Raw genomic sequence first — 25790 nt, forward strand, 5'->3', positions numbered from 1 at the left:
TATATATATATATATATATATATATATGTATATATATATATACACACATATATACATATACATAATGTTATATGCTTATATATTAAATACATATTAATATATCAACATATATTATATATACATGTTATATGTATATATTTTAGATAATATTTTATTTATAGTTGCAAACCATATGCATATATTATTGAGAGAGAGTAAAGTTCTTGGTAAATAACCTTTTCTAAAAGCAATTTAAGTCTGATTGCCAAATTGTTAGAGAAGTACACTGATGGGGGCTCAAGAGCCACAGTTCTGAAAACTAAACCCATAGATTTCTAAAATCCTGAGTAGTCGTAGTTAACTAACACTCTGAGTTTGAATCTGCTGAGATAGATAGACAGAGAGATAAATAGCCAAAGATTCAAATAGGTGTGTGTGTGTGTGTGTGTGTGTGTACATATTCGTGCATGCACACACATAGAGAAACATATGATATTTAACACCTAGACTTTCTAATCACCTCCTTCCCTTCCCAAAACCCTTGTTTATCCTGGAAGAAATGCTTAGTAGATCTGAGGTAACTAAAGAGAAAAAAGGATAGCTCCAGAGGAAGAAACTTTTTTTTTAAACATTTATTAATATTCATTTTTAACATGGTTACGTGATTCATGCTCCTACTTTCCCCTTCACCCCCCGCACTCCCCCCACCCATGGCCGACGCACATTTCCACTGGTTTTTTTTGTTTTGTTTTGTTTTGTTTAATTTTAAACCCTTAACTTCTGTGTATTGACTTATAGTTGGAAGATTGGTAAGGGTAGGCAATGGGGGTCAAGTGACTTGCCCAGGGTCACCCAGCTGGGAAGTGTCTGAGGCTGTATTTGAACCTAGGACCTCCTGTCTCTAGGCCTGGCTCTCAATCCACTGAGCTACCCAGCTGCCCCCTCCACTAGTTTTAACATGTGTCATTGATCAAGACCTATTTCCAAATTGTTGATATTTGCATTGGGGTGGTCGTTTCGAGTCTACATCCCCAATCATGTCCTCCTCAGCCCATGTGTTCAAGCAGATGTTTTTCTTCTGTTTCCTCTTCTGCAGTTCGAGGAAGAAACTTTTAACCTCATCTCAAAATAAGTCTTATGCCTTAGCTTAACATCGTGGAGATTCAGGCCTGCCCCTAAAAGGGGGCAGAGGTAACAAAGCAAGAAAATAATGAGAGTTTAGAACTGAAGGGGTCCTTAGAGAATATCTAGTCCCATCTCCTCATTTGGCATAAGCCCAGGAGGGAAAGTGGCCTACCCAAAGTCACCCAGGTAGTTAGTAGCAAAGCTGGAATACTAGTACCAAGTCTGATGTCTTGTAGGCTGGAGTTCTTCCTGCCACAGCAAGAAGCCATGCCCAGAGCCAAGACTCTGCCCCATATACCACCTGCTGAAAGATGAAACAGCCCCGGACCACATTTCCAGGCAGCATTTCCTGCTTCCTTTGCTTAACCCTGGAATGAGCTAAGTCAGCCACAGCTGACCCTCTTTTTTTGTTTGTTTTTAAACCATTACTTTCTGTCTTAGAATTGATACTAAGTATTGATTCCAAGGCAGAAGAGCAATAAGGGCTAGGCAATTGGGATTAAGTGACCTGCCCAGGGTCTCATATCTAGGAAGTGTCTGGGATCAGATTTAAACCCAGGACCTTTCATCTCTAAGCCTGGGTCTCAATCCACCAAGCCATCTAACTGTCCCTCTTTAGGAGGGTCCTGGCCTTCCAGGAAGGCAGACTGTGGATGGACAGAAGAGTTATCATCCTACCTAAAGATCAACATCAACCCAGGGATCCAAAGTATAGGCACCTTCCCCCAGGTGGTACGTTCCAGGTGGAAAGGTCCATCAGCCCCTGAGTTTGGCCTGTGACTTTTTCCTTTCAATTGTCCTAGATCTGCTCCCCACAGACTGTTGTTCAGAAGCTATCCAGGCACCTTGGGAGCAGCCATGTTTCCATAAACGTCTTGTGCTAGTTTCAAAGTGCCCTGTGCTGCCTCCCATATAGTACTCACCTTTCTGAACTGGTTCAAGTCCAGAAATCCAATGACAAATTGGAAGAATTTCACCTCCAAGAGTCCCCCGAGTGGGCCATGCTTCCAGAGAGAAGAGAAGGTCACGGAGCCAACAAAAGCCCTCACTGCTTCTCCAAAAAGCTAGAGCTGAGAAGACCTTTAACAAAGATAGCTGAATGATCCCAGAGGGGCTAATGACTGCTGGCAACTACCCGAGGAAGGTGGCTCCTGGCGAGCGTTACAAATGCCATCTCACTTGATCCTGACAACCCTAGAGGCAGATCCTAGTATTATCACCGCTTTACCACTGAGGAGACCGACACAGACACAGGTTAGCTGGATTGCCCAGGTTCACACATCGAGTAAGTATCTGAAACTAGATCTGAATTCAGAGCTTTCTGATTCCAGGCCTAGCGCTCTGACCACTGTACCTCCTGGTTGCAAATATTATTATCATCATTTACAATTGAAGAAATTGAGGCCAAGTGGCTCGTACCCAGGACACACAACTAGTAACAAAATATATACACAGTAAATACAAAATAATATCAGAAAGGTAGGCCTCACAGAGGAGGTAGCATCTGAAATGAGCCTTGAAAAAACCCAGGATTTTAAGAGGTGGGAGCGAGGAGAGTGTGAATGCATTCCAGACATGAGGGGCAGTGAGGGCAGAGGCTTGAAGGTAGAGAATAGTAAAAAGGCCTGAGGAACATCCAAGAAGCCTGGAAAGTCAGGCTGGAGCCTGAGAGTGAAAGGCTTAAAGGCCCAAGATCAGTGCTCTTCCCATTAAGCCATATGGCACTGGTAAACTGCAATAAGGTGCCCAGCTCTATGCTAGGCACTTAGGGTACAAGGAAAAGCAGAGGCATCATCCTAGCCCCTGGGACACACATAGGTGTGCCCAGACTGAGTCAGAAAGAATAAACAGAAATTTCTGCTGAAAACTGTAGCCGTTACCATGGAGGCAGTAATATATTGAAGAGCATTGGCCTTGGCTTTAGGAGAAGTCTGAGTTTAACTCCTTCCATCTCCTCCATATGTGGATTGTATGGGTTTATTTATATACATGCCGCCTCCCCCTCCTTGTGAGCAGGGCTGTTTCTGACCTCTGTGTCCCTAGCACTTGGCCCAGTGCTTGGCACTTGGCAGGCACTTTCAAATGCTTGTGGTTTGATAAAATCCCTTCTCTGGCACTCCTCTCTGTGACCTTGGACAAACTTCTCTGAACTTCCGGTTTCCCCTCTGAAGCGTGAAGATATTCATGCTTGTACTCTATATATCTCGTGGCATTATTGTAAAAATATAAAAGGTATTGTGAGGACCTTAAAGTCCCTTAGAATTGCAAGTTATTGTTCCTCCCAAGATGAGTTCAGGGGTAAGAGGTTGCGTGGCCATGTTAGATCAGAAGAGGACTGGGAAAGAACTTCCTGGAGGGGGCAGGCTGGCTGGCATTTCAAGGCAGGGGCCTGCTGAAGAAGCTGCCATCTCCAGACCCAGTGTTTATAGGGCCAGCCCCTGTGGCCTCAGCACCACGGACAGCAAGGTGTTACAGCCCACTGGGGTTGAGGCCATCCTCAGAATGCTGGACTGGAACTCAGCAGCAAGGGGCAAATGAGCCCCTTCTTTCCCTCCTTCCCCCCTCTCCATCTGACCTCACATCCTCAGAATGACGAGGACATACTGACTTGTAGCAAGCAAAGAGTTAATTTTATTTTTAGGGGCCCTTGGGTTTTTTCATGGCTGGTTTCACAGAGGAAATAGAGCGTGACCACATCGCTTAGGTTCCTGGTGCCTGAGCAAGCAAGCTCTCCCACCATGTGCAACTAGCTCCGCCTGACATCTCCAGGACTGGGGTGAATGAGCCCATGCCTTTTCCCACAGGCCTTCTCGGCAGACCCTTTACTCCTTGCACAGAGAACCCAGACGGTCAAACTGGGCTCGAGAATCTGCCCTCTGTCCACTGACTACTCTGCAGAAGCAACCTGCAGCAGCACAGTGATAGCAAACTCTATATTGCCTCTGGTCTCCCCTCCTCTCTGACCCCTACTCTGCATTGCTTCCAAATCCACAGAGCCAGAGAAAAGTTCCAATGATGTGCCGCCCTCTTTTCTCTGCAGAGGTGGGGAACTATGGTTTTTTCTTTTTTCTTTCCTTTTTTCTTTGTTACAAGACCATTAATAAGTATTCTTTTGAGTGGTTGTGCCAGGCCCTGTGCTAGGTGCTAGGGCTACAAATAGAAAGAACGACACAATTCCAGCTATTGAGAAGCTAACTTTCTAATGGGAGACAATGAGAACATATTTAAGTCTATCCAGAATAAATATAAAGGGAATAAATACTAAGCAGTTTGGGAGGCAGAATAAGAGCAACTAGACAGGGGCAGAGGAGAATTTTCCTGGAGAGATGGTTCTTTGACTGCATCCTGAAGGAAGTGGAGGTAAGGAGGGAATGCGATCTGGACTCCATCCCAAGAGAGGTGGAGTACAAGAAGACCAGATGGGCTGAATTTTGCAGAGTGTAGGAGAGGATATAATGTGCAGTGAGGCTGAAAAGATAAAACTCGGGCCAGATCGTGAAGGGCTGTAAACTTAGCAGAGTTTATATTTTAACCTGGATAAATAGGGAGTCTGGATTTTATTGAGCAGGAAAGTACTGTGGTCAAATCACATTGGCAGCAAACTATGGAATCAGAAGTTCCAATCAGTAGTCTTGGTCCTAGAATATTTGGACCAGGAACTAATCAACTGTGATTAGAGGAGAATTGCATCCCACAAATGTTTGAGACCAACTTCCACCCCAATGCCAGAGTCAGACTGGGTCCACAGGCAGGATCTTTTCAACTCCCTTTCTGTCCCTGGTCACAGCTTTATCCATGATTGTTGGAATGAAAAATTCTTGGCCCTCCAATGGGAATTTCAGGCTCCATTTCAAGTGAAAGAGGAATTTGGAGGGCTGAGCCTCTTACTTGAGACTGACATCACAGCCATTTGTATCTCAAAAAAAACATTTTATAAAGGAGAGGATGATGGACTTGAATTCATGAAGATCCAAATTGAATTGCATCTCAGACCCTTACTAGCTATGTGACCTTGGGTTAGCATTTTGGGGCCTCAGTTTCCTCATCTACAAAATGAGGCAGGTGAACTTGATCCTCGGGTGTTTCTAGTTCTGACTCTCCGATCCTATGAGCCAGTTTCTCCTGTGCGTCTGCCCATCTCTCCCCAATGCACCCAAAGCATAGATGAACTTCTGCATAATATTTTATTTGGGGAATTTCAGAGCATTGCACCAAATAGGGAAGAAAAGGAAAACTCTTTCCTTCCTTCTGTTGATTTCCCCTCTGGGGCTCTGTTCCTTAATTTTGTAGAAAGGGGCTTTGGCTTTTGAAAAACCTGGGGCAGACTGCTTTTCATCTTTGCAGAAATGAGGGACGAGGGGTGTGGCATACTATATACACATACACCTGTGTTGGCAAAGGTGTGACACGTGTGCCTTGGCATGCTGGACCAGGATGCTCTGCTCCCCCTCTCCACCCTGCCAAGGACATTTTTCACATGCCCCACCCCTCTGTCCAGGAGCCCAGTACAAGCACTTCTTCCCTCCATTCTCTGGGGTAATGCAGAGGGCTCCCAGGTGGCCTGAAGATGCAATATGGGCATAGAATCTCTAAAACGTTTGCCAATGCTCACATATATACTGTCACATTTAGTTGGCTAGTCTTACAAAACTGCCTTGTTTTCCCACTTTGTTCCTCTGTTAACAGAGGTCCTACTATCAGAGTGGGTAGGGTGTGGATGGGAGAGGGATAGGTTCAACAATCAAGGTGGTACCAAAACAAATGATCTCAATAGAAGCACCTGGAAGGATGGCTAGTGCTGGAGGAGCTCAGGCTTCTGGCCTTGTTTTCCTCCCAGATTCAGGGCCTAAGGATCTCCCCATTTTCTTGTGGCTCTCACTGCTTTCAGCCTAGCCAACCAATTGAAGACCTCAGGCATTGTCTGTGGTCCATGGGTTCTCTTTTCATTCCTTCTGAAGTCCATTAGATACCTCTGACTATTTGTTTGGGCAGCTACATGGAGCCATAGTACACAAAGTACAGGACCTGGAGTCAGAACGACTCATTTTCCTGAGTTCAAATCTAGGCTCAGATATTTACTAAGCTGTATGACCCTGGGCAAGTCACTTAACCCTGTTGGCCTCAGCTTCCTTATTTGCTAATTGAATTGGAGAAGAAAATGGCAAAACACTCCAGTATTTTTACCAAGAAAACCCCCAAATGAGGACAGGAAGTATCAGACATAAATGAACAACAGCTGTTGGGGCTAAGCACTGTGCTCACTCTCGTGAGGAATAAGGTGTTTATGACCAAATGTTCTTGCCTTCACAAAGCTTCTAGTCTGGCAGTAGGCAGTGTAGTGCAAAGGGAAGAGCCTTGGACACAAGAATCAGATTCAAATCCTGCCTCAGCTACTTCCTATTTGTGTGACCCTAATCAAGTCCTTTAATTTTTGTGGGTCTTAGTGGGAAGAGTGTCTCACCCGAAATCAGGAAGATAAGGCTTTGAATTCTACTTTTGACATTTATTAGCTGTCTAATCAGGTTCCTCCCACCCCCCACCCAAGCCTGGAAACATCCTCCCACCTGGTCTCTGCCTCCTGCCTTTCTTGGCTCCCTTCAGGATAGGATTCTAATCCCACCTTCTGAAGCAAGCCTTTCCCAGGTCCCCCCATAGCTAGTGACTCTGCAATGACTACATCTACACAGTTGTTTGTGTATTGTCTTCCCCCATTTGAAGGTGAACCCCTTGAGGGCAGGGGCTGTTTGTATTTTCCTTTTTTATCCAAAGTGCCCAGCATATACTACAAATGGGATAAATGCTTGTTGCCTGACTGAACCCTAGTCAGCCAAGAGCCACCTCACAGGGCTGTTGTGAAGTGGAGGGTCCTGGGTAGAAGGTGCTTAGTAAATGTAAAAGCTTGGCATAAAGAGATGCTGGTGTCCTAGCTCTAGGTCGCATGAGAGGTGCTCTCTGAGCTCACTGCTCTTTCCAGATTCTTTGGCCCTATGGTCAAAGATGGGTTGGGCTTCCCTGATAGCAGACACTCATTAGTTCACAGAGTGGTCACTCACTCTCTGAAGAAGGGAGCAGACCCTGTTCTGGACAGGGGACCACTGCGTAACACTGATGGGAAGGGTCAGGGTCTAACACACCCTCTACATGACACCATTACACATTGGCCATTAGAGAAAGCCCAGGAGGAAGAGGATGTGAGAATGAGAGGGGCCAACCTGGGCCAGCAAGCAAGCAAGTCTTTTTTTTTTTTTTTAAACTTTATCTTCTGTCAGTAAGGGCTAGGCAATGGGGGTTAAGTGACTTGCCCAGGGTTACACAGGTAAGAAGTATCTGAGGCCAGGGGGCAGCTGGGTAGCTCAGTGGATTGAGAGTCAGGCCTAGAGACGGGAGGTCCTAGGTTCAAAGCTGGTCTCAGACCAGCTGTGTGACCCTGGGCAAGTCACTTGACCCCCATTGCCCACCCTTACCACTCTTCCACCTAGGAGCCAATACACAGAAGTTAAGGGTCTTAAAAAAAAAAAAAAAAAAGAAGAAGAAGAAGAAGTATCTGAGGTCAAATTTGAACCCAGAACCTCACATTTCTAGGCCTGGCTCCATCCACGGAGATACCCAGCTGCCCTACAATAGTATTCTTCAGACATCATGGCATATCCCTTTCTTAGCACCTCTCTTGAGGAGTTCAGTATGGCAGGAGGTCTTTGCACGCACACACACGTGCCCCAGCTGTCACCAGTGATCACTGTCCCACCAGGCTTGTTCCACATGAGCCCCTGACACATGGCCTAACTCCTCTCCCACTTTCCTGAGGCTGGGAGGAAAACAGGAGGGAGTTTTAATACTAGACCACAATCCCTGACCTGGAATATACCAAAGCAGGTCACCAATTGCCTGGACAGACTCACGCCACTCCAGCATGGCAGTGAAGCCTGGGGCACCAGTGCCATGTGGCCTGAAGAAGAGAGAGAAGACAAGGAAGCAAAGGAGGAGCCTTCAGCTGGGTGTGGATATGGAACATCTGGAGTGCCTCCACTAGCCTCTCGATCTCTCGAGGGCTCTCCCAGACAGGCTTCTCTCTTCCTTGTTAGCAGTTGTTGTCGAGTTAATTGGACAGCTGGGGGCCGCATCATGGAAGACTACGGACCCCATCTTCAGTCTTGCACTTCTCCTAGCCTGGGGGCCCCAAGCACCAAGGGGGACATGTGATCTGCTGAAAATAGAAGGCCTGGAGAGTTAGGAGAAGAGGCGTTGTTTTCAGCTCCAGCCCATGTCTCCCTCTCACTGAAATGAAAATGCTTCATTAATACCATCCCCACCGAAACCATCAAGTTAATGAGCACGTTTCCTGAAGCCTGTTGGGAGCCCCGGGAGCGACAGACACCATGGGAGCTGCTATGGGGCTGAGGAAAGGGAGAAAAAGAAACATGAGCCAGCCCCTGCAGGGAAGCAGCTTGAGAATGATGCCCTGAGAGGACAGTGCAATGGATAGAGGCAGCTTCAGGATGACTGGAACTCAAGGCTTGTCTTTAGCTGGCTCAGCCTGCCACAGCCTCTTGGTGACCCCCAGGCACCTGTCTAAGGCAGTTAATTTAGGATCAGAGGCCAATCCAAAGTGATACAGGTAGTCTCCACACAGGGAGTGCCCCATACAGATGAAATTAGAGATCCAGTAAAAGGAAAAGAAAAACTGCTGATAAAAATGTCAGAATAATGTCTCTCAACAAAGGGAAAATAAGTGGAAGAAAAACATTCATGCCATTCCACAGCATTTTTATCATGATATTAGATATATATATTCAACTTTTTTAAAAAGACATTTTAATCTGTGTTTTTCTGTTACATTGTGGAATCCCTTTGAAATCAAAGCAGAGGTTTCGAAATACCTAAAGGGCTGGGCCACAGTTACTCAATCAGGAAAAGCTTCCTAGGGCCAAGTGAATTTGAAGTTGGGTCTTGAAACAAACAAAAGTTCTGGATTCAAGAGAAACAGCATAACTCCGGGAGGCCACAGCAGAAGCCAGAGAATGGAGGGAGCAAGAGTAGCAAGTACCCAGTAGTGGAAAGAGCCTGGGAATTGGAAGAAGACCTGGGTTCTAGTCTCAGCCTCCTTGCCATTAAATGTGTGTCTGTACAAGTTACTTCCCTTCCCTGGACCTCAATTTCCTTCTTTGTAAAATGACAGGACTGGACTAGGGCCTCCAGAAAGTGCCCTTCAGCCTTGGTGTTCTGTGATTCCAGTATGTGGGGAAACAAGAAACAGACTGTCTTGACTGGAGCAAAAGACCCATGATGAGGAATAACGAGCAAGACCCAAGGTTGGTTACTTAAAGGGAAGGAGGAGAAAGAAGAGGAAGAGGCCAGGAGGGGCTTTGGTAGCTCCACTAAATAGTCTGGAACAAACACATGACTTCCCTAGAAAGGAAACCTCAAGGCATCCAAGTTTAGTTCTCATTCCCCAGGACAATACCCAAGGTGATGGCAAGGGAATAGGGAATTCTGGCTGACAGACTGCATCCTGGGTAAGGTTGAAGGCTTCAGAGCTCTCCCTACTCAGATTTCACCGATTAAGGCTTATGCTTCCCTTCCAGACCCTAAAGATTCATGGAATCTGGAAGTCGTCCTTCCCTTACAAACTTTCCTTACAGACATGAGTGTGAGAAACATCATCCCCCTGAATATGCTCTGGGAAGTAGAGGGTGTTGGGTGTGGAAAGGGAATTGCCACCTTCTGCCCAGTAAGGTGGTGTCCTTGGGAAAAGGTATGGAAACATTTGATTTGTAGTCCAGGAACCTCAGTTCAAATACAGCCTCAGCTACTCACTACCTGTGTGATGTTGGACAAGTCACTTAACTTTCCTGGACCTCAGTTTTCTCTTTTGTAATATAAAAGTACATTAGATGGTTTTTGAGGTCCAAAATCTAAGATCCTGAGATCCTAAATCCTGCCTTTGCTACCCATGACGGGATATGTGACCCGGAGCAAAGTGCTAACCTCTCTGGGCCTCGGTTTCCTACTCTGTAAAATGAGGGGCCTAAATTCTATATCTTAAGAAAGCTAGGTGGCATAGTGGATAGAACACCAGACCTGGAGTCAGGAAGACTCATCTCCCTGAGTTCGAATTTGGCCTTGGACACTTACTAGCTGTGTGACCCTGGGAAAATCACTTCACCCTGTTTTGCCTCAGGTCCTTCAGCCTTCAAATGAGTTGGAGAAAGAAATAGCAAACCATTCTAGTATCTTTGCCAAGAAAATCCCAAATGGGGTCAGGAAGAGCCAGACATGGCTAAAAAAAATGACTGAACAATAAAAGGATTGATGTCTACCATTAGATCTGCGCCCCGAGATCTTGTGAAGGGCCACTGTTGCCAATTGGAGGTTGAAGCCAACTTCATAAAACTGCTAACAAGCATCATTTTTGAGCTTTCCCTCAATGGCTCATGGCCAACATGGTTCCATTCCCCACCCCTCACTGTGGCCCAAGCCACGGCCAACAAGAGTGTCCAAATACACGATTCCCGAAATGGCAACAATGAGAACAGCCACCTCTCCCCTAGTTGGAGCTTCTCCAGGAAAGAGTTCCAAGGGCCCTGGAAAATGATTGGTTTGGGAAAGCACTTATTAGCATGTGTGGCTTGCCCAAAGCAGGAATAAGGCAGTTCTCTCCAGACTTCGTTCTCAGCCCTTCCTGGGGCTGGAAAGAGAGTTCACTAGGGGCCCTTTGTCATCATGTAGGAAAGGAGATGGGGTAGTAGGCCCAGGAGATGAGTTAAGGAGCCCCCTGCCAGATATGGAAAGACTTCCTCAGAAGAGAGTTATAGTCCTCCATCATGTAATTATAATGGCCAAACTTGAAGGTTTTCTAGAAGTTACTTGGCATATAATAATAAATAATAATATAAATAATTTTCATTTGCTATACAACCGCTCTGTGAGACAGGTGCTGTAATTATCCCTATTTTACAAATGAGAATATACTTTGAGAGAAGCTTAAGTGACAAATCCAGGATCTCACAGCAAGCAAGTAAGTGTCTGAGGAAAGATTTTAACTCAGTTCTTCTTGATTTCCAATCAAGTTCTCTATCCCCAGCACCATGTAAGAAGTTGAAAGGATTTGGTCAGTCAGAAGTTAAAGAGCCCACCAGAGCTATGCCTAGGTGTAGACACAAAGCCCTGCTCCACCCACAATTAGCCTTTCCCACAAGTCCCAAAAGACAAATACATTATGTCCTTTTCCCCTTCAACTTACATTTTATTTTTTACCAGTTAATAACTCTTATTTATACCTTTTTAGACATCAAAATCCTTTCCCAATATACATTTACCTATCGTATCCTTCTTTGTAGCAAAGAAAAAATTGAGCAAAGCCCAATCAATAAAGACCCTGGCAGGGGATATGTCATTCTTTGCTGTAATTCCTCCCACCCAACCTCTCTCCTAAATGGAAGGATGTTTCTTCCTTTTTTCTCTGTGACCAATGAACAAATGAATGAAAAAGAGTTAAGCGCCATCAATATGCTAACCATTATTCCAGAAACAGATTCATGGACAAAGATGAAGCAGCCCCTACCAATAAAGCACTTATATCCTTATAGGAACAACACATCTAGGGAAGTGATAGTCTAGGGCAGTGATGGGCAAACTACGGCCCCATGAAATGTCCTATCCCACCAAGGGTGACATTATTCCTAATCTGATGATACAAGGAGTAGGATACAATACAATGAAACTTCAAAAGAGTTACCTTAGAAACAGACTGAGAGATGAGCATGTCCTTTCCTTTGGCCCCCTTTTTAAAAAGTTTGCCCATCACTGGCCTAGGGAGTAACAAGGATGCAGAACGGGCAGTGGGGCCATTGATTGTTACCCCTTTATAAAACCAGTGGTAATACTGATTGATTCCTTCTCCCAGAGTAGGAGGTAGAGGGTGAAGGGGCCAAAGGCAGCAGTGTAAATGGAGAGACATATCAGAAGATGGCTGGGTTGGATGTGTGGATGATGTGAGGCATGGGCTGTAGCCAGCTAGACCGAATGAGTTGAGGTAAGTTTGCACTTGCTGACTCCTGAGTCACAGCAGAGTTCCAAGTTCCAGGACTGGTTATTCCATCTGCTCAGGACCCTTCCCTCTTCCTAGAAGTAATTCTCCCATCCATCTCCAGAGGATCTTGGAGGGTTCTGGCAGCTCCACAGATCAGCACCTCTGCTACACCTCTGCCCCATCATCATTCTCTTGTCCTTCTCTCTCAGTCTTCATGACTGCAAGCACAAGTTGCCCAGAGTGGGAAGTCAGGACCAGGGTGCCTGGCTGCCTGCCTAGAGTTCCCTCTAGAGAACAGGAAGTTCCCCAAAATAGCACTTTCTCACTTCAGTGCTCTGTGACCCACTTAGCTCTCGCTGGCCATTGGACAGACAAGCAGAGGAAGACAATCTGAGTAACTCAGAAGTCTGGCTTTCCACTCAGGCTTTTTTGCATTGCCCTCCCACCCCTCATATACATACACTTGCAGGGTTTCATCTTTATCTTGGCATGGAACTGATCACAGTAGTAATGATGGCACATATTTAGATGATGTGTTAAGGTTCATCTCCACCAAAATCCTCCTCTGTTGCCTCAGAGTGTGGGATGTGGGGTGATCCTTGGCCCTGAGTAGAACACAAACTCTGGAAGGCCCCCCCCCCCAGCTAGAATGGCTTCTAGTATGGGACCCCTCCAAAAAATCCTCTATCAATTTGAGAGGTTCATCATCATAGCATCATAGAGAGGGAAAGGGCCTCAGAGGTCATTGAGTCCAACACCTCCATTCTGTAGATGAGGAAACAGAGACATTAAGAGATTTAGTGACTTGCCCAAGGTCACACAAGTGTTGAAGGCTAGATTTAAGCCCAGATTCTCCTGACTCAAAATCCAGTGTCCATTTGCCATGCAATGCAGAATGATAACTCTTTAGGCCACAGCGACTCTGGAAAACTATAAAAGTTACGGACAGGTCAAAATTTGCATTGGTGAAGGGATTGCTTACCCTGGTGGAGGGCACCTGCAATATGCCAGGTTTTAGAGATATCCAAACCAGATGGAAGGTTTTCTATGTTGCTTTCCATGTATGATCTCATTTGATGCTCTCAACACCCCTCCCCACCCCTCTGCTCCCAGTGAGGCAGACACAATTATTATCCTTAGAGTAAGCCTCAGGAATATAAAGAAAGTAAAGGACAGTCCCTGCCCTCAAGCAGCTCCCAGGCTAATGGTGGAGACAGCAGCATGCAAACAATTGTGTACAAACCAGCTATAATCTAGCACAGTGATTCCCAAAGTGGGCGCCACCGCCCCCTGGTGGGTGCTGCAGCGATCCAGGTGAGGCGGTGATGGCCACAGGTGCATTTATCTTTCCTATTAATTGCTATTAAAATTTAAAAAAAAATAATTTCCAGAGGGCTAAGTAATATTTTTTCTGGAAAGGGGGTGGTAGGCCAAAAAAAGTTTGGAAACCACTGCTCTAGCAGAACAAATTCAAGGTCATTGACAGGAGAGCACTAGCATTAAGGGGGATCCAAAAAGGCTTTCTGTAGAAGGTGGGACTTGGAGGCAGCCAGGAGGGGAAGATGAGGTTGGAGTATCTTACAGAGGCAGAGATGTCAGGACAAGTGAGCCATAAGAAGTCTGACAAGGTGAGAGGGAATCTGGCTTACAAAGGGTTTTGAACTGTTAACAGAATTTTAAAATTTGTTCTTGGAGGTGCTAGGGAGCCATTGGCATTTATTGAGCAAGAGAGTAACCACGGTGTTTTAGGAAGATCATTTTGAGTAAAGGAGGAGCTGGAGTGGAGAGAGTGGGGAGACAGGTCTTGTACACAAGGATCTGATGAGATCACAGATCCATAAGTATTGAAATATATATTTAAGGTTTTCTTCACAACCCCATGAAGTTGACCCAAGTGCTACCGTCACCCTTTTGGAGATGAAGAATCTGTGACTTGCCTGTGGTCACCCAGTTGCTACAGGCTGGAGCTCAGATTCAGACCCCCATCTCCTGACTCCCATTAACTGTTCCTTAGCTCTTTGCCAGTTAAAAGTAGATCAATCTTCTGTATCACACTCAGGACATCTGGCCTTCCCTTTCCCTCCAGTGTCTCCAGCGGTTCTTTCTTTTTTGCCTCCCCTCTCCTGGCATCTCAGCAGCTGCTTAGAGCCCCATCGGAGAGAGAGCATGTGCCCCAGCATCAGGCGTCGGCACTTTCCCAGAGCTGGAGTGAATCTGCCATCTCGTCTGTCCTTGGCATTGGCCCCAAGGGAGGCAATAGACACCCCCATGTTTTCCTCGGTGCAGCCCCTCCCTCGTTCTTGTGGCCAAAGGAGAGGGCAGGGCAGGGCAAGACAGGTCTAGACACTGCCCGCTTCCCTCCAGCTTGAACTGAGAGCAGAAGCAGACCAGGCTGGCTCAGTTGACTGCGCTGAACTGATTGGTCCAAAAATTACAGGTGGAGTGTTTGGGTGCCTCTGCCCTAAACATGGCACTAGAATGAATGAAGTCTCAGCTAGAGCACGTGCCCGGTTAGTATGCAAATGAATCCAAATCCCTTAGATTCCCCACATACCCTCTAAGGGAAATCCTCACAGGAGGGATCCCACCCCAGAGCTCTCCTGATTACTAGGGAACCTTCCATGCCCTAAGGAGTGGGGGAATGGTGAGAGGGCTGCCTCTTCCCTAAGGACCATCATTCTTTGGCTCTTCCCCTCTATAGCCTTTAATTCCTATCTGCCAGATGGAGTTAGATGCTTTTTTTTAAACCCTTACTTTCCGTCCTAGAATCAATACTAAGTATTGGTTGCAAGGCAAAAAAGCTTTAAGGGTTGGGCAATTGAGGCAAAGTGGCTTGCCCAGGGTCACACAGCTAGGGAGTTGTTAGAGGTCAGATTTGAACCCAGGACTCTTTTTTTTTTTAAACTTTCACTCTATGGAGCTTATGAGAATCAAATGGGAGAATAAATGGGCAAACTAGGTGGCTCAGTAGATAGAGTGCCAGATCTAGAGTCAAGAAGACTGAACTTTCTGGGTTCAAATTTGACCTCAAATCCTTACTAGCTGTGCAATCTTGGGCAAGTCATTCAACCCCATTTGTCTCAGTTTTCTCATCTGTAAAATGAACTGGCGAAGGGTATGGCAAACCATTCCAGTATCTTAGCCAAGAAAACCCCAAGCATGGTGAAGAATCAAAGACTAAGAATCAGACTAAGATGACTGTAGAACAGAGTTCATGACTTAAATAGATCTTTATTAAGTGCAAGGCGCCATGCTAAGCTCTGGGGCTTCCTAACCATACAAGGATCCGTGACTCACTACCCTCATCATGTCGTTAAAATCACAGATCCATTCCTAAGAGTGGGAAAAACAAGCTTCTCCAGATGCCGGCTCAGGCCTGATCGAGGGCTCATACTTGTCTCTCTTTCCCTCTCCAGGTTCCTCCACTCCAACCAGATATTGCCGAAAGGTAAGTTTGTTCCACTGGCAGAAAGGTAGTCCCAGCACTGTATTCAGGCCAGCTAGTTAGCTAAGAGGAAGGGTTCCCGCTGGAGGATTGATGAGGGCCATGACCAGAGATCTGTGAACCAAAGCAATCCCACAGTTTGAACTATTTTGTCTCCCATCCTTCTGAAAGTTTTCTCTGTGGGCCCAGGGCCCATCCTGAGATAGCATTCTAGAATGCTAGACCTGGAAGGTACCTTAGATATCAGGCCTCTCGACTCGCAGAGGAAGGAAACTGAGGCCCACAGAGGTTATGGACCTTGACTAAGGTCACCCTGAGGGCTGCGGCCAAGCCAAGCCTCTAACCTGGCCCTTCCTTGCATTACCCTTCCCTGAAGCATTCTCACTCTGCCGCAGAGTCCATGTATTTGCTGCGTAATAGGAGACTAGAGATCAGTCAGCAAACATATATTAAGCTCCAACTTTGTGCCCAGCTGTATACTGATCTCAGGAATTCAGAGATCCAAAGAATTTGAGACCTAAAGCCAAAACCTCTAGTGAGGACATTTCAGCCCATTAGGCAGTTGGAATGGGGAGGATTCTTGATTGAAAGAAGTAAGGAACAAAGGAAAGGGAAATGCCTAACTGATATAGGAGGCCCAGGGTACCACTTCCCCATCCCGCCCTCACACTCCCCAGGAGGAGGGTTCTGGGAGTTCTCTTCCCAGTGACTGGAAATTTGCCCCTAGTCATCCATGCTTCCTCCTCCTGGGTCTTTGAGAGCCTCATTTTCCCCTCCCTTTGGCCTCTTGGAGGGAAACCCAAGACTGAAGGCCGCAGATGTGGGGAGAGCAAGGACATGCCTTTGTGAGGACTGTGATGGATATGCCAGGCACTATGTGCACTGCCTGCCCTCCTTCTCAGAAACTGTTTAGAGCAGGGCTCTGCCTACCTGGTAGGATAAGATGGGCCCCAAGTGGCCTGCCCCTACCCATCAAGGAGGAGTCATCATCTTTTGGGGGAGCCCTCAGCCTCCCCAAGGCCTCATTTAAGTCACTTGTGCCCTGAATGGGTCAGTTGTGGAATTCAAAACTGGAATTATCCTCAGAGACTATCTAGTCCAACTCCTTCATTTTACAGAGGAGGAAACTGAGGTCTCAAAACAAAACTACTATGTGCAAGTTATGGGGGATACAAAGTTCAAATGATAGACTTTCCAAGAAGAACTCTGGCTTCCAAGGCAGAAGATGTGGTTTCAACTCTGTGACTTTGGGCAAATCATTTCCCTTCTCTTAGCCTTCATGTCTAGAAGGAAGGTCCCTTTCGGCTCTAGATCCATAATCCCAAGATTCTGCCATCTCTCAAGTTCCTTTCATTCCCATGAGCTCAAGCTCTTGTGTCCTCAATCTCCCTGAGCTGGGCATTAAACTCCTGTCCTCTGCCTTTCTTTGTTCAATATCAACTCTCTCCCTATTGACAGACTCGGGGCAGCCCAAGCTCACGTTTTAATAGGGCTTCCAAGTCTGTAAATAGTTTTTCCTCCTACAGTCCCACAAGATAGGAAGGGTAAATACGATCCTCTCCATTTTACATAGAAGCTGACTGCAGCTCCCAGAGGTTCAAGCCACTTGCCCCACACCTCATGGCTTCCACTTGCTACCTGCATGATGTTGGCTGACAAAAGGTGACCATTTCAGCCCCAAGGAGTCACAAAGGACCCTGATTTGATGACTGAATCCAAGACAACAAATCTGGATTCCTCAGGAAAAGATTGTTCTTCTCTTTCATCTCACCTCTGTGGTCCTTAGTTTCTTCTTGTGTAAAATGAAGGGGTGATGATGGCCTGTGAGGTCCTTTCCTGCTTTAAATCTAATGACTGATAATCCTAGGCTCACACCACTAGGAATGTCTGAGCTGGGCCTTGAATCTAGGACTCCTCGGTCTAAACCAAGACCACTGTACTGTGCATTGGGAGGGGCCCAAGATGAATGGCAGAAGGAGAGCACCCAACACCTGGGCTGTTCACCCCATCCAGGATATGCATTTCAATGCCTTTTCACTTATACAATGAATCTGCTCCCTACTCCACTGCTGGAAGCAAGGCAGGCTGGTTAGAAAGTCCACCATCGATTTGGGGCTCACAGATATGACTGAGAATCCTTACGCTCTACAAGACTTTCTATCAGATGCTTCACTAAGGCCATCGGGGCAAGGAGAGGGACAAGGCTGAAACCAAACTGGTTCAGAGCTGGCTTGGGGTAACATACCCATTGACTCCAAATAGAAATGAAGAACTTGGGCGTCGGGGATATGGCCACTCAAGGGCAGTGATTTCCCAAGAAAGGGACCGGGTTGATTTAGAGTGCCAGCAGCTGGCTTGGAACCTCGTCTCTCCCAGAGATCCCATTTCATCCTCTGAAAAAGGAAGAGGTTGGTCCAAGGCCCTTAATCTTAGAGCAAGAACTTGAAGACGACTGTATTTTGGCACCATGTTTCCTCTGGAATCCTGTGTACTTTATGTTAGCATCTAAAACCATGATTCTGAGAAGGGGGCCACCGGCTGGGCTCCCGGAATGCACCCTGCACTGAGGTTCCACTAATGATCTGAATGGCACATCTTAGATAGCATAATGTATCCCAGAATCATAACTTGATCCCTTCGGGAAGGGGGGACCTCAGAAGCCACTGAGACCCACCTTTTTGCTCTTTTTCACAGATAGGGAAGCTGGGCCCCAGAAGTTTATCAACTTGCCCAGAATCAGTATTTTATTTTATTTTTTTTTTAAACCCTCAATACTGTATATTGGCTCCAAGGCAGAAGAGTGGTAAAGGTAGGCAAGGGGGGTTAAGTGACTTGCCCAGGGTCACACAGCTGGGAAGTGTCTGAGGCCAGATTTGAACCCAGGACCTCCCGTCTCTAGGCCTGGATCCACTGAGCTACCCAGCTGCCCCCAGAGTCAGTATTTTAGACAGGATTTAAAACAAGGTATTCCTCAGTCCAAGCTCAGGGCCCTCTCCACTACATCATATCAAGGCCTGTAGGCTGGTAGCCCCCTCCTCCTGGCAGCTCCCCCCGCTCAGCTTCAGTTACAAAGCAGGCCTCAGCCAGGGGAGGAGGGAGAGCTGAGCTGAGCCAGCGGATGGGAGGGATGACATCATCTCTGTCTCTGCCTGCACATAGCCACAGCTGGGAAGAGCGGGCTTGGGAGCAGCAGTTTATACTAAGCCCTTCCAAATATAGGCCAAGCCGTGCTGCCTCGCTGGCATGTGACCGGGCAGCCCGAGGAGCTGGCCAGTGACAGAGGTGTGTGGCCCAGATACTTCCTAGGAGAGACACAGCAAAATGGCCCAGCCCTGTGCCTGCCCCATCCCACGTCAGCCAGAGCCCTCGTAAACGAGCAATCACTGACAGCAAAGCCAGCTGGGCCCGCCGGGCGAGCCGGCTCACCTTGGAGAGGTCCGAGAAAGCTCCACCTCAGTCTGGTCCCTCAGACCCTTGGCTGGAAGGGAGCCTCTTTGCCCTGGAGCAAAGCCACAGTCCAGCTTTACCAGTTGGAGGCTTAAAGCCCCAGAGAGGCAGCACTGACTTTGCCCAAAGACACACACACACACACACACACACACACACACACACACAGGCTCCCCTCTCCCAAGGGTCACAGTAGCTGTCGCCACTCTCATACAGGACTGGGATTTCCCTGGCCATGGCCCAGCCTGCTGCCAAGTGAGAGCCTTCCAAGAGTCGGAGGAGCCAACAATTCCTTTCTTAGCTTGATTTCCCAAAAATCCCCTAGTCCCCACCGGGGCAAGTGCCTTCTCCCCACCATGCCTGCTGGCACAGACTGAACTGATTAAGAGGTGAGCACCCAGATTCACGCAGAGGCCCTGGGCCCCTGGGTCCTCCCCCTGGACTCTCTCGCCCTACCTTAGCCAGTCTGGCCAGACAGAAAAAGAGAAGGACACCTTAGGGGTTCCCTTACTTTCTGCACTCACTATGGTGCCATGAAAAGAACAGAGTTTAGAATCAGAAGACCCAGAGTCTACCCCCCTGGGCCTCAGTTTCCTCATCTGTAAAATGAAGATGTTGGGCTCAATTGTGAGTCTCTTCCAGCTCCGAGTCTTCATGTCTCCTCTTCCTTTTAAAGGGTGTCTGGAAGACATTTTGGCTAACTGGGTTACGCTCTCCAAGAGGAGATAGCCCATCTTTTATTGGGCACGATGTGGCTGGAATGGAAGGAACCCTGAAGGCTCGTGAACTCCAGGTTCTAGTCTCATCCCTCCTCCTCCCTCTAGCTAATATGGTGGAGAGAAGGGACTGCTTACAGTCAAGGCTTGAAGTCAGAAAGGGCTGTGTTTGAACCCCTCCTCAGGCACATGCCAGCAGTGTTGCTTTAGGCAAGTAAGTTAGCCTCTTTGGGCATTTCTTCCACCCTAAAAGGAGGCCAATAAGAACTCCCAGGGTCAGAGGAGCCTATGAAATAGGAACTAGGTAAATATCAGCTCTTGTGAACTTGGAGAAGACTTCTCTGAGTCTCAGTTTCCTCCTCTGACAAATGGGGCAGCTAGATCGTGAAGTAGATAGACTGGTGGGCTTGGAGTCAAGACCACCCTGAGTTCAAATCCAGCCTCAGACACTGGAGAAGTTACTTGATCTCTGCCTCAGTTTCCTTGATTGTAAAATGAGGGCTACAGTCCAGCTACGAAAGGAGGTGATGAGCTTTCAGCTCTCTTCCAGCTGGGATGCTGTATGATTCTGCAGTTCTTAGGAATAAACAAGTGTAGGGGGAGGATTATGGGGAAATGACTTGGCTAGGGGTGGGTGTGGGGGACAGTAACAACAAAGGCATCCTGGGAACTTCAACAGATAGTGTTCCTGATGTCTTGAGTTCTTACCTTGCCTGGATTTTCCCCTTATCCCTCCCTCTTCCCCGCCCCCCAGAGGCCGCCCTTGTGTCAAAGAAAAGAAAACTATCTCCCTCCCAGCCCCCAAATGCCAAGCCTAGGCCAGAACAAGGGCCCCCCGAATTCTGCTGAGGCCTCTGATTGGAGAAGTGCAGGAGAGGAACTCTCCCATGTGCCGTCCTGCCCGTGCGGGCCACACGTGGGCAGCTGCCACGAGGGAGCAGTGGCCAGCGCCATCTACCGCTCTCAGGCCTTTACTGCAGCCCGCTCCTAGGCAGGCGCAGTGTGGGTGACCTTCACCTTGGTGCCAACCCTCCCCTCCCACTCTAGGGCAGGGCTGGGCCTGCAGGATTCCCAGCTTTCCACCTGCCCACTTTGGCTTTCAGCCTCCTCGAGGGGAAGGGGCTTGACGACATCCCCAGAGCTCCTGCGCCACCATCTAGGCACAACATCAGGGGAGGCAGAGCTGGCCTCCCTCGGCCCCTCCCCTTCTCAAAGGATTACAAAGGAAGCCACTTCTGGGGAAAGTTATGGGGAAAATGAGTTCCAGGATTTCAGCTTAAGAATCCTGAGACTCTAATCCAGCCCGCTTGGGATCCTCTGCAGAAATGCCCAAAGTTTAGGCAAAAACAGGAGGACCGAGACTAGGTCTTACTGGAGGATGCTAATCTGATCTGGTAGGGGGGTCGGTGGGGAGAATGCACTTGGGCTCCCACTGTCTCTGCAGAATTATTATTATATTAATTATATTCAAGGAATTTGTGATGATAACAGAAGGATATTAAGGCTATTTCCTCTTATAAGGAAATCCAGGAGGGAAGGAAGCCTGTGGCAGAATGTTTGGTTCAAGGAGGGAGAAACAGAAGCAATTAGTAAAGATCAGACAGGGGACAACGTCCGGAAAGCCCTTGGCCGGCTGACTTAGAGCTCTTTACAAAGCTTGGTCCTTGTTCTCGTGTGGGTGCTGCCTGGCTGGCTGGAAGGGACCCGAGAGACTGGGGAAGTGGGATACACTGAGACCCAGGGAGAGACAGAGAGCCCAGATGCGAACTCGAAATCAGATTCTCCCACAGCGTCCCTCCTGGGAGCCCCATCTCTTTGGCAGCGGAGGGACAAAGAGGAAGGAAGGAAGGGTCTGCCCATGAAAGGCAGACAGTGAATGCTGTTTCTCTGTGAAAGGGTCCCTCTTCCCATCTGCCAAGCTGAAAGCCGCCAGCCTAGGGAGTGGACGTGATGGGGAGGGAGCTGTAGGAGGCGAGGGCTGCACCTTTGTCTCCACTGAGAAGGGCTCGGAAGGTTTGGCCACAAAAGATTCAGCTGCTGCAGAATCATCTTGTCCTCATTTTACAAAGGGATAAACTTGGGTCCGTAGGAGTTAGATGACTTGCCCGTGGTCTGTGGCACTGTGGAATGCCAACCTCGGGCTCTTTATTCCCAGCCCAGTGTTCCTGTTCCTATCCCATGTTCCCTCCTGAATGGGACAGGCAGTGCAGTCTGGTGGGTAGGGTACAAGGTGGTTGGGAAGAATCATGTAAGAAGCCATGAGCTCCTGATGAAGGATTCACACGCACTCTTCCCCCCTTTTTTTTCTCCTCTCCTGCCTCCCTCACCCAATCCCTTCTCTAGGGTGCTCAGTCCTTACCTTGGAGTCTGTAAGCATTCTGCGGAAATACTTGTCCATATTTGATCTGCCCTTCACCTGGTTCCAAACCCACGATGTCCTCTTTGTGCTGAATGTAAGAGAAGCAGAACAAGCCAGGGTGAGGGTCCCACCCCCCACTGCCATGGTCAGAGACCATTGGTCGACCCAGCACACCTGAGCTGGTGGCAGGCCTGCCCTAAGGGGATCGTCCCTCATCACCTTTTATTCTGCTCTGGGTTGGGGAGACCCTGTCAGGAGCTTCTCTGGGCAAGGGAGAGGTTGTTGTATGCATCCCTGTACAGTCCCAGCAGAGGTAAGTTACTCCAGGAGAAGGTAAGCTCCTCGAGGCGAAGGCCTGTTGGGCATTTTGATTTTGTCTGGCCCACAGGCCTGCGCAGTGACTGGAACATAGAAAGTGTTTGGCTAACGGTGTTCCAGAACAAAGCTCAAAGCCCTTCCTAAATCTGTGTTGAATAAAAGATGTCCTGGATGCAGAGGGATCTCTTGGGCTTCCTTACTTCACAGAAGTTTCTTCCCAAAGTCTCAACGAAAGTTATCTCAGACTTCACTCAAAATTAAATGGTGAATTCTCCAAACCAGCAAAGCTCCTACTAGGAATATACCCCAAGGAAGTCAGGGATAATAAGAGAAGGCCTGTAGAACACGTAAGAAGATATTCACGGCAGCATTTATCGGGCCAGGAGAGGGAGATCAGGAGACAGAACGGGGCTCCTGAGCTGAGCTTTGAAGGGTATGCTAGCATGTGGGAGGGGAAGCAAGAGTAGATTCCAGGCCCAAAGCCGCAATCTGGAAGATGGAACATCAGAGAGGCCCGTGTGCCTGGAATGGGAAGTGTTTAAAGGAGGGGGATGTAGAGATGGTTCTGGGAAGGTCTGGAATTGACAAACAGTCTGTGTTTGGTCCAAGAGGCAAGGGGGAGCCACGGGAGCATCTTGAGCTGAGGAGTGATGTGTTCATGTATGTATGCTTCAGGAATCTCAGTTTGGCAATTCCATGGTGTATACAGTGAGGAGAGTCAGGATGCCCAGGGAATAATGAGGAAGCTGTTACAATACTCCAGATTTAAAGAGGTGACCATTAGGGGTCCTTCTCCTCTTACCCTTCATTCGTGATCTCAGCTTCCACAGGTTCAGTGTTCTAATCTCTAGAGGTAACTCCTAGTTCTATAGAGTCCATCCAAGTTTCTCTCCTGAGCTCTAGTCCAGCGAACATCTATGCATCACCAACCCCCTGCCTTCGGCTCTGGGGATCCATAGACACAAACAGACCTTTCCCTGAAGGAGTCTACCTTCTACTAAGAAGAAAGAGCTTTGTGAAGCTCCCTTCTAGGAAAGGAGTGGCCCCCCTCGCCTCAGCTGTGCCTCACGGTGTTACTGTGGGCCCAAGTCCTCATCCTTGTTCCTCTCTCTCCTTCCAGAAGGCTATGTCCTGTCACAGCAGTCAGCTCCTCTGGTTCCGACAGCTGTACCTCTTCTTCTCTCGCTACATGGCCATCAACTCACTGAACTTCCTCTAACACGGATGAGAGTCCCAAGCAGTCAAGAACAGAGGAGGAGAGTTCCAAGAAGACTAGGCTCTCTCAAACCCTAACCTGGACCCAGGCTCACAGGGCCAAGCAAGCCCAGATCTGGAGGCCTGGTGGTCCATCTACAATGGTTCAGTTTCTGAAGGTAAAAGGACTCCAGAAAGCAGACAGCAGAGATCATCTCCAGGGGGTTGTCAGAGACAGTGAGCAGCTGCCCTTCTCCTCACAACCTGGGACTGACTGGACCAAGAAGACTGGGAATCTCCAGGGAACTCAACAAATTTGAGCCTTCCAGCTCAATGACTGTCTGATCCACGTGGCCTGATAATAGGGGAGGGAAAGGAAAGGGGGCCAGTCACATGAGGGACAGAAGGCCAAGTTCTTTTTTTTTTTCCATCATTAAAGCTCTAAGATTTTCATATTGGTCTTAAAATTTCCTGTGAGATAGTGCAAAGAGGGATGAATTTAGAGGTAAGAAAGCTGGCTCTGCTCTTTGGCAGCTGTATCATCCTAGGTAAGTCATTTCCCATCTCTGAGACAGAGTTTCTTCATATGTAAAAATTAGATAACAACCTCTGCACAATTCAGTCTTAAAGTTGACACACAAATGTCATCTGGGAACTTTTGACAAGGTTTCTCAGGTCAGAAGACCTGTGTGGATTTTAAAATTAATATCCAATAACTAAGTACTATATTTTATACATTTTTATTAATAATAAACTAACAAAAGGGACTAACTAAAAGGGTACTAACCAGTCTGCTCCCAAGAACAAAATTGGAAGCGGGGAGGTCCTAGGTTCAAATCTGGCCTTAGACACTTCCCAGCTGTGTGACTCTGGGCAAGTCACTTGACCCCCATTGCCTAGCCCTTACCACTCTTCTGCCTTGGAGCCAATACACAGTATTAGCTTCCAAGTCGGAAGGTGAGGGTTTAAAAAATAAAAATAAAAAATTGGAAGCGGGAGGAGTTACAGCCAGCTATATATAAACGTGACCACACAAACATGGAGGCACAGGAGAGATTAAAGGGAATTTTGGAAAAACTAAGGGACTCATGGGGGATGCAGTCTGAGGTTCAAAATCTCCATTTATACACCTGGTTTCAAGTCCCACCTCTAACACATCCTGACTTTGTGACCCTGAACAAGTCTCTAAGACTAGAAGTGGCAGTAGAAGCATTGATCTGCATTCATAGAGGGGATTTCTTCCCCCAGATCTCATGATACTAAGGCAATCCCAGGTCTGCTCTTCCAAACAAGCCCATGGGAGAGGTCCGAGCCACAGTTCCCGGAGAGATGATCACCAGCCAGACAGATTAGATTGCACTAGATAGGTGACCTCTGAAGTCTTTTCAAACTCCTGAAACCTGGGATTCTGTATTACCTGACAAAAGCAGGAATTTTGAGGACTTGGTGCATGTTGGTACATGGCAAAGTCCTGCCCAGGCTATCAAGCAGCATAGGCTGTATGGAGGGAAGAGAAACCAGTTAACATTAGCAAGATAGACTGTTTCCAGTTTAAATGTTCCTTTGTGGGTACTAGGGAGCCACTGAGGATTCTAGAGCAGGGGAGTGACAGGATGGTATTCAGATTCTCTTCCATCTGTGATACTACTTGATCTATAAATAGAAAAAGGAAATTGTGAGGCTCCTAATAAAACTGGAAGGAAGGAGTGAGGCCAGGACAGCAGCAGAGCCCAACACTTAGCAAGATTCCATCAGTGAACTTGAGAAAAAATCCCCAGGACCAGATGGATTCACAAATGAATTCTATCAAACATATAGAGAACAATTAATCCCAATACTATATAAACTATTTGGGAAAATGGGCAGAGAAGGAATCCTACCAAATTCTTTTTATGTCACAAATATGGCACTGATACCTAAGCCTGGAAGACAAAAAACAAAGAAAATTACAGTCCACTTTCCTTAATGAATTTCAATGCAAAAATCTTAAATAAAATACTAACAGAGACTACAGCGATATATTACAGGGATTATTCACTATGACCAGGTGGGCTTTACACCAGGAATGCAAGGCTGGTTCAATATTAGGAAAACTATTAGCATAATTGACCAGATCGATAACCAAACTAACAGAAGTCACATGATTATCTCAACAAAATAACACCCATTCCTATTAAA

General features: G+C 47.3%; 1 protein-coding gene across 1 annotated transcript in view; it reads left to right on the plus strand.

The window, feature by feature from the left end:
* Positions 1–24065, plus strand: part of PIGL (phosphatidylinositol glycan anchor biosynthesis class L) — a 154589-nt gene extending 130524 nt beyond the window's left edge. Inside the window, 3 exon segments of the mRNA XM_044673011.1 lie at positions 15550–15581; positions 22085–22218; positions 23539–24065. Of these exon segments, the coding sequence (XP_044528946.1) occupies positions 15550–15581; positions 22085–22218; positions 23539–23637 (265 nt within the window). The 3' untranslated portion in view covers positions 23638–24065.
* The last annotated feature ends 1725 nt before the right edge of the window (positions 24066–25790 follow it).

The sequence above is a fragment of the Gracilinanus agilis genome, chromosome 4 (assembly GCF_016433145.1).
Source record: "Gracilinanus agilis isolate LMUSP501 chromosome 4, AgileGrace, whole genome shotgun sequence".
In the NCBI taxonomy this organism is placed as follows: Eukaryota; Metazoa; Chordata; class Mammalia; order Didelphimorphia; family Didelphidae; genus Gracilinanus; species Gracilinanus agilis.